At 41.3% G+C, this 9,204-nt stretch overlaps 1 protein-coding gene across 3 annotated transcripts; it reads right to left on the bottom strand.

Annotated features, from left to right (window-relative positions):
- Positions 1–198: 198 nt before the first annotated feature.
- On the bottom strand, positions 199–7,602 carry ints13 (integrator complex subunit 13). 3 transcript variants are annotated; one of them, XM_081604321.1, is made up of 18 exons: positions 7,214–7,602; positions 6,709–6,958; positions 6,405–6,479; positions 6,100–6,302; positions 5,694–5,774; positions 5,497–5,587; positions 5,267–5,395; positions 4,900–4,923; positions 3,451–3,535; positions 3,257–3,349; positions 2,690–2,779; positions 2,417–2,595; positions 2,176–2,340; positions 1,911–2,065; positions 929–1,159; positions 715–845; positions 488–623; positions 199–402 (listed from the first exon to the last, which is right to left on the bottom strand). In XM_081604321.1, the coding sequence occupies exons 2-18, from the start codon at positions 6,931–6,933 to the stop codon at positions 393–395; spliced, it is 2,103 nt and encodes a 700-aa protein (XP_081460447.1). In that variant the 5' UTR covers positions 6,934–6,958; positions 7,214–7,602; the 3' UTR covers positions 199–392. The 3 variants fall into 3 exon arrangements, with proteins under 3 accessions (XP_081460447.1, XP_008399159.1, XP_008399160.1); XM_008400937.2 differs by having other exon boundaries at positions 199–407; positions 7,214–7,601; XM_008400938.2 differs by lacking the exon at positions 4,900–4,923 and having other exon boundaries at positions 199–407; positions 7,214–7,600.
- Positions 7,603–9,204: the final 1,602 nt, after the last annotated feature.

Below are 9,204 nucleotides of genomic sequence, written 5' to 3'. Positions count from 1 at the left end.
TTACAAAAACCCCTCTTTTCTTAAAATTCATATATGATAAAACTAGGTGATATTAAATGTATTTTAGTATCTTTGTCGAGTCCACTGCTCCCTCTGCTGCTCAAAAATATTTGGTAACATTCAAAAAACTTTGTGACTTGTATACTTACGCAAATTTTTGTGTGGCAACACTATTGTTTCTGATAAAAAAAAGCAAACTTTTGTTTTCTACTGACAGCTTTTATTGAATAATACAGTATGTAAAGATCATATCTACAAAATGACGTGTAAAAAAATTAGAAATTTATTGTTACAATTCACCATCCAATTCAGTTATTGTCTGTATCGGAGAATGTCGCGGCGTCTTCGTCGGAGAAACCGACGAAGACGATCATCTGGCAGCTTTTCCATTTTCATGGGTATCTATCCTGTAAAAAGCACAATTAAATGTACAACCCACAAGAACAGGACGGATGAACGCGGAGTTCGGGCTGGTTTTAAAGCTTACCCGTTCTCCTCCTTCAGGTGCTGGTAGAGCTCGAACTTGCTGTTCACCGAGCCCGCTCTTCCAAAAAACTCCTGGTGCTTCCGAGAATTGGCCACAGTGATCCGATTGGTCCACATGCTGAGGAGTGTGGCAGGACCTGAGGAGAGGGAGGGGAGAAAAAAGAAAACCATCAGGATTTGTTGTTTGTTGGTGGTTTTTGGTTTTAATGTGAAAGCTGGGGCTGGAACCTTTGGCTCTCTCTGGAGGCTGAACGTCCTCCGAGATCAGGCGAGGCTTCTTGTTGAGCGGCTCCGGTGAGTCCGGGGAATCTTTGATCACTTCGGATTCCTGATCCTCCTTCTCCAGCAAACCCTTTAGCCTGCAGCGGAGAGGAGAATCAACAGACATCCGAGGAGGAGATGAGTAAGAGCTGCACGTGCAGACAGGAAACGTCACACTCACCTTTCAGATTCCTGCCAGCTTTTGTCTTCTGCCTCTTTGCTGCCATTTTTCTCTGTCCTGTCCTCCCTCTCTTCCCTCTTCCTCCCCCTCTTCTTCCTCTCCTCTTCCTCTGGAGGTTTGCTGCGGCAGGCGATGATGCAGTCCAGAACTCTTTGGTGCCTGTCGGTGGCGCCGGCGTGCGTCTTCACCAGCGTTTCCAGCTCGTTCCACATGATGCGGTACTGCTCATCCCTGCCCAATGACATCAATTCAAACCCATCACTGACGTGATTCATCCTCTTTTCTGGTGAGACTCAGTAAAGTGCCTAGTCAAAGTCCAAACCTTCTTGTAAATCCAACCGAGAACTTATTGGACGCTTCTCCAGGAAATTTTGACTAAACGTTTAATAAGTTGCACCGTCTGTGGCATAAATCCAGCCCACCGTTAGCTTTTTATGTTGCTCTTTAGACATCAAACGCCAAATTACATCAATTCGTCCCTCCAGCTTTTTGGAATTGAGAATCAACAGGTCCAAGCATATTTTCACGCTAATGCACAACTGTGAGTTTATTGCAAATTTTTTGCAAAAATTGTGAAAAAACATTGTGCTTAAGTTGCTGCCAACTCCCTCCCACAGGTGGCAGTATTTCTTACTTTTACTTCACTGCTGCCTCAGCCTGACTTGATGTCAAGTTGTAGTCTGTGATTGACAACGTCATACATAACCACAAATATTTGTAAAAAAATTTCTGATTTTAATTGCAAAAAATAAACAATTGTGAAATCCTGGAGGGACTGATCAATGTAAAGAGATGCTCAATTAAATCACACTTAATTTTAAGAAGTGCTAATCGAACGCAGAGACTGCTTTTTGTTAATATTTCAATTTGCTAATGGCTTTATAAAGGCATTGTGGTACAACCGGCCCTTTAGGAACTTTCATGAAGACGTTGACACCCCTGCTCTGGACGAAGGTCGCTGAATTAGTTTTAGAAAGCTCGCCTCTTGGGGCCTTTGCCTCTGGATCCGACTGTAGAAATGGGAAGCGGGTCGCTCTTCCTCTCCATGTCGACCAGGTTGTAGATGGTTTTCTGGCAGGTTAGCAAGTCCTCCTCAGTGAGAAGCTCTTTCACTATCAGGTTAGCCAGCGGGACCACCTGGTGGAGATGAACAACAACGCATACACAAATCTCTTAATGCCGATTAGACGTAAACGAGGCGAATATTTAAAAAAAACAAACTATAGAGAATTCAAAGTGATGCTCACCGCCTGCATGTTGAAGATGGTAGTCTGGGAGATGATCATTGGCCAGTATCTGGTGTAACGTTCCAGCTGAGCTTTGGCCCTTTCTACCGGCAGCTTCCCTGAAGGATTGTGAGAAGACTCTGCGACAGGAGTGAGCCGGTTGTCCCTCATAAACTCGCCAAAATCCTGAGGGAAAACGGCAACGCTGCGGTTAAATCGTGCGTCGCATCTCAGCGCGGCGAGCGCAGCGAGCTGAACGCACGGTGATTCTGTAGTCCGTCACTCGGCCGCCGCAGCCCTCGCTGATGGAGGGCGGGTCCTCCAGGGTGGAGCGGTTGCTGTTGAGGACGTGCAGGAAGATCTCGCCTCCGTGGCTGCTGAGCATGTGGCTGATGACCTTAGACCCCGACTTTCTAGGTTGCTCTAATAACACTGATCTCCCTATGAGCAAAAAACAAATAAAAATGAAAAATAGGAGCAATCATAAAACGTTAATTTTTGAGAACAGCACCACTGAAAGAGATCAACAGCTCACCGTTAAGAAGAAAGTTTGTCAGGCATGACGATGGACGACTGTTTACGTCTGTAGGGGAGATGCGGTAGGCTCCTGTGCAATAATGCAGTTCTGCAGTGGTAAATAAAAATAATCAAAGAGTTGTTAAGGGATTTATAATTATTGCACTCGTTAACGTAACTTTAATGCGGGAAATTCTGTATTCTACGAAGTAAAGCACTATGCATTATCGTCTTCTTAAATTATAGCTGCTTCAAGATAATTTAATGACATGTAGATGCTTAAAATGAACATACGGTATAACTGAGGTCAGGTTTATTTCTTTGTTTCAAGCAAAAGATTGATCTGTTGTACAACTTTTAGATATCCGTTTGGCTTAGTTGCCCATTTATTTGCCTTCAGATAAACAACATTAGTCAATTGCATAATTACGTAGTTTATGTGATGGCTTGTTATACACTTTTTGTGCAAAATGAAAGTGAAATGAAGGTTTCAAATATACCAAATACGCAGTTTCCCCTTGGAGATGAGTAAAAGTATTTCAGTTAAGGATAAAACATAAATAAAACTCGTGTCGATCGGTCCCACCGATGCTGTTCGTCCGGGGCGTGCACCATTTCAGCGTCATCGTCTCTTTGACTCCGTTTTCTCTAGTGCTTGTTCCTGCCATGTGCAAGTCCCCTGCAGAATACACACCCCGAAGGTCAAATATTGGATCACACTTTGAAAGCATTCGCTTCAACTACTTCAACCCACGGTCCCTGTGATGCATAAACACCCACCGCTTTTAAAGAACTCAATGTGTGCGTCTCTGTGATGCAGGAGCTCGACGTCGTAATTCGCCGACGTGTTGGCGTGCTGCTCCTCCTGTCCGCCCGCACACAAAGTGACAAACACGGGTGAGACTGGAAAACTGGGGCTCAAGCGTAAACAGATATGCAGAGGCAAACGTTAATTCTGCTTGCTGATTTCATGTATCCGAAAAGGAGGAACGAGGATGGGCGAAGTGAAAGAAAAATGATGGTTGCTCTGGGAACCGTTTGAGGACAAACTGTGTCGTATGTTTGGGATCAAGTCTGATTTGATTTGACACACAAAAGACAAAAAAATAATAATAATAACTGCTTCAGATTTCTCAACCATGTACAGAACTTTGCAAAAGTATTCAAAAATCCGAGCCTGCTACAACTGCAACATTTAACGTGTTGTATAAAAACAAAAGTATTGCTAAATTGCTAAAGTATAAACCAAAAAGAAATCGATAAACTGGTTTGAAAACTCGACTGTCCACTTTTTGCATAAAAAGCAAACCTGGGTGTTTTTTGGGGCACGCTTCCACCAACTTTGGAAAAGCAACAGAATCAGATTTTATCCAGCGAATTGAAATTCGGTTTGAACTTTGACTAGGCCATTCTTACTCATGAGAACGCTTTGATTTAAAACTTTCTATTACAGCCTTGGCTCCCGTTCATCTTCCCATGAACTCATCCCGGCTACAGATGTACTCTGATGATGTGTTCAAGTTGCTTGTAGGTCAAAAAAGCTTTTTTTCTTTCCCATCTTCAATAAAAGTTTGACTAATAGTTGTTCTGCCTCTTGGCTGTTTCTTTGATTAACGCTCTCATTCTCACATGGGTCATGTCTTATGGATATTAGCAGTTGCACCATACTTGTTGCATTTTCAGATGAGGGGCAGACTAGTCTTATGTGAAATGTTTGAAGCTTTAGATTGCATTGGATTTTATTTAGGGGTTTCACGGTAAAGGGTCTGAAAGAGGTTGAATATTTTTGCAGTGTACTGTACATTTGGCTAGGACTCAATCGGACTTTACAAGGGAGCACATGGACACACTGAATGGAAAAAAAAAAAACAGTTTTTCATTGGAGGACAATAACTGAAAGGGAGGGAAAACAGAGCAGAGCAGGACTGGAAAACTTTCCAGGAATACACACTGATGGCAGTAAAAGTAACTCAGAGGAGGCAATGCTGGTCACATTTACACACAACAGCTACACAATCAAGGTTGTTGTTACATTTTAATCTGGTAGAAAATGTCACAAATAAGGTCAATTCTCTCTCTGGAGCAGTAAACACTTTCAGACCAACGTTGCCTGTTCTCTACTTGAGCCTCGGCACCAAAAAAAAAAAAGACAAGTTTCAACAGCGGAGCTACATGCTGTGAACTCTTCCCTATTGCGTACTTTGATGTGTGTGTGATCAGAGTACTAACCTGTTCGCAAACATTTAATGTGGGCTAGCAAAACAGAAAATACAGCATGAAACCAGCAGCACGTTCACAGTCATATCAACATGCAGATGGGCTGAACAAAAAAAACAAACAAAAAAATAAAAAAAAAAAGGACGGGGCTGGAGAGATTTGTTACGACGATTCAGCAAGCAAAAAGAAAAACAATGTGCTTTAGAAAGGAGGAAGTAACAGAAATGCAAGCAATATAATGAGGAAAATAACCAAGCACAGTGATCTCAACTCATTTTTTTATGTTTTTTTTTTCTAGAAGCAAGAACAAAACACGTCAAAGTTTTATGTTGGTGAACAAAAAATACACACAAAAAGGAATCAGAAGCAGGTCCCTTACCTTCATGGGGATGTTTGTTATGGTGGTGGAGGCCAAGTCAAAGTGCTGCTGGACCAAAATGTTGAGTTTAGAAGCCAGATGTCTCCCAGCACGCACGCTGTGGACTTCACTTGTGAGAAGCGGGGAGATCTGAAGGAGACACGGTACAGTGTGGTGTTGTAATACTAGCAGATGAGCAGTTTGTGTGTGTGTGTAATATGCACACTTAGCCACCCGGGGTCTCACCACACCTCTTTCTTGGGTCGGTCTGACACCAATGTTTCCTCCCCCTGTGGGTAGATGTGAACTAGCACCAGATCACACTGCTGGATGGCCATCAACCTGAAACCCACACGGATAAAACAGTCCAGGATCCCATTTGGGTGAAACTGACTTAACCCCAAATGTAAAGCTAATTTAACCAAATTAAGCGTGTTGGCTTACAGACCTGTCAGAGCCGGCTGCCAGCTTGTTTTGTTCTGAAATGGTTTCCTGAATGCAGTCCTCCAACATCCGCACATGAGTATCACTGACAGAGCAAGAAACAGAGGTGACAAATGACCAGAAAGCTACTTTGCAGCAATTCTGATCTTTCATGTCTCATTTTTGACTTCCCATCATCATGTTTTGTTGCTTTGTATTTGGCGTTGGTCCAATAGTGAAGATTTTTGCTTTTAACTTTTTTTTTTCTGATCATATTTTTTCTTTTTTTTAAAACGCATGTTGAGGATCATTTGTTATCGAGCACAAACCTTAGTTATTCAGGTAATTATTCAAGTATGCCCAAATTTAAATATGCACTTGTACAAGGAAGTAGCTTTAAAGAACCTAAGCGGTGTCCACTGCTATTTTACCTTTTAGCATTAGTTAAGCAGATAATTCGCCCTCTGTTTGCCACTCTCTCCGCTGTGTCCATTAAAGCTGTGCGCTTCTCATGCTGCAGCTCCGTGATCTTGCACAACGCCTCCACTGCAGCGACCAGGCCGTGCAAAATGCTGCAGCACTCCGGGTCCTCGCGCGGATTTGGTGGCCCGACGGCTGACAGAGCCGACATTAGCTGGAAATCAAAAAAAGAGATCAACTTTTAAGTTGTTGTTGTTTTTTTTCTTTTGGAGATGTGACAATGTTCAAAATAGCCCATTCATGTAGAGATGCCTACTTCGTGGGTGCTCTGATCTTCTCGCCTCCATGTGTTTAATATGTGGAACTCTGAGTCACTCACAATGTAATTCACCTGGAAAAGATAGCAGCACGAGTTCTTTAAACAGTTTACCTCACCATATTTCAGAAAGTTTTTCATGGGGAGCAAGAATTGCTACTGCAGAAAAGAATGGACTTAGTTATTATACTGAAACTTTAAGACCAAAAAGTTTTGTTTTGTTTTTTTTTAAATCAAGTTGTAAAAAGATAATTAAAATGATCTTTTTAAACACAAAAATTGAACAAATAAGAAAGGATCCAACCAGCTTGTCCTTCGGGTAAACATCGAAGAGGATCCTGCAGTACTCCATGGAGCACTCCACGGCGCAGGTCCAGAGGGACTTGGACACGGGGGCCAGAGGAATGACCCCTTGGGCTCGGCTCTTCGTTAGCACGTCACACTCAACCTGCTGACGACTGGACTCGGCCATGTAGGGACAGTGGTCCACCACGAAGACCGTCTTGTGTGCTACTGAAAACATCTTCATTTTGCAAATCTGTATAGTGTAAAATCTGAAAAACACAGGACAATTTAGTGAGATAAAAGCATAAATAAAGCAGAGTGTCTAGTTTATAGAAACTTTAACAAATTGAAATTGTGTTAGCATGACATTTGAGCTTTTTTTTCAGACCCATATTAATCATTTTTCTCCACTTGCTTTACATAAAAGACGGGAGTTGGTTATCGCATTCAGTACCACATCATATATATATTTAGTTGAGATTGATGGGTTAAACAAAACATGACCTGTTGCCCAATTATCTCACCTGGTCAGGAAGCTGTCTAGTCTGGAAATCAGATGCGTCTATAAATGGTTATAACTTTCGATCTGGGTGACACTCAGTCTCAGGACATGTTTATAACGGATAACGACGAACTAATGTCAACCGACGTGCTAAAGCAACCGCAGCGTTAGCATGTAAGCTAACAGCAGGCGGATTGTTTTATAGCGTTCAACAGTACAGGCAACTACACATTGGGTCAGTTGTAAAATACTTATATGTGGGTCTTCAGAATAATCCATTAACATATGGTCCGTTTGTAGATGCTTGCTAAAGCCAAGAACAGACAATACTCTTCAGGTCCATTCGGGCTAGCAGTTTTGTTATTAGCGGAAGTAGTTTCACTGGTGTTCCGTCGCTCTTTTGAGTCCCCTCGGTGATGAGATGAACATGTTCCTATTTCCGATCGATGCGATGTCCAAAGTGAATGAACTGAGTGAAAGGAACCCCATTTTCGCCACTTAATTTGTTCACGTTTATGACATTATCGGATTCAACCTTATAGATGTATAGATGCAGAGAAAAATAATAAATAATAAAAAGACAAAAAGTGCTACAGGAAAACATATGCAAGCAGACATGGCCACAGCCATTGTAAAGGTTGGGGTTATCCTTGTTAATTCTAAACTTGCACTCAGTGATTAAAGACCAACCACACACAGGTGTGTCCGGGACATGCCAGAACTGTTCCATTCCTGGTCTTAAACCATAATCAAATAAGTGACAATGTCATAAGGGTCTTCTTACTTGAGTTAAGAAGAAAAAAAAATAGGACTGTTCCCAAATTTGCATTTATTTGTAAATTAAGGTCCTAGAATCTTGTGGAAGAGTGGAGAGACACATACTCTAAGCTTTTTGAATTCCAACGATTCGTTTCCCCAGATGATTTGAGAAGCAACGTCGTCTGCTGGTGATCTTTGAAGTTTTTTTTTTTTTTTCAAATTATGTAGAAATGTGCAGGAAGCTGAGTCACGCTTTAAACCCGGAATGATACATCTATTGCTGTTTCATTTTCCAGCAGGGCTTGGCACCTGCAAAAACAATGAATACCAGTACTAATGTGCATTACACCAGTGTTCTTGATGTGCCGGAAAATCTTAATCTCATTGATAATGTAAAATGAGGGATGCAGAACCAACAACACAGAGATGAGATAATGGCTATTAAAGAAACCAGAGCTTCCTTTAAACTTTGGAGTGCCACAAACTAGTCTTCCCAAAGTACTGAGTGGCTATACTGTGTAGCACATGGAAAAAAGCAGGGGATATCATGTATTTTACAAGCACATAGTGCCATTTTTATACAACAATCAAGTAACTATTAATTTACCTTCAGTTGCTATGAAAATGCTGCATATGTCAGAAATTTGACTTTGCACCTTAGCTAAAACTAAATCAATTTTGCTTAATAATCTCCAATTATTTTTTTCTTTGTAAATCTCCCCAAAATTCTCAAATGGGCCGTACTTCATATTCCTCTCGAGTCAATCCTTGTAGATCTATGTCCACCACATTTTTTCCTTCCACTCAACTTTCCCATATAACAGTGTGCTTATTCTTAATAAACAAATATAAAAAGTTTAGAACTGCGGTTTGTGTTCAAATTCAAGCATTCATGAAAGACTCTTGAGGCTTGGGGGTTTTAAGCAGCAGTTCGTCTTTCACTCTATGCGTTTGTGGCTTCCACTCTTTGTAGGGAGTCTTGCTTGCTGGAAAACTGACAGTCTAGCATAGCCTTTGTGCATTAACAATCTCTCATAATTGTCATATAGTAGCCATTTCTAAATCTTCTAGGAAACAACTATTTGAATTTTGTTTTAGCTGTGACGAGTTTTTGACAAAATTCTCACGAATAAATGCATCTACTGTGTCTTTCGGTCAACTTAATATGGAAGTTTTACAGTTTGATTCTAATCATGTTTTCTTAGAATATTTTTGGTGGACTTGTGTGGGTTTTAAAGCAACATCCTGAGCTAA

This window comes from Poecilia reticulata, chromosome 23, assembly GCF_904066995.2.
Source record: "Poecilia reticulata chromosome 23, P_reticulata-male-v2, whole genome shotgun sequence".
NCBI lineage: Eukaryota > Metazoa > Chordata > Actinopteri > Cyprinodontiformes > Poeciliidae > Poecilia > Poecilia reticulata.
The sequence above is the reverse complement of the archived record's forward strand: the minus strand, read 5'-3'. Positions and strand labels throughout refer to the sequence as shown.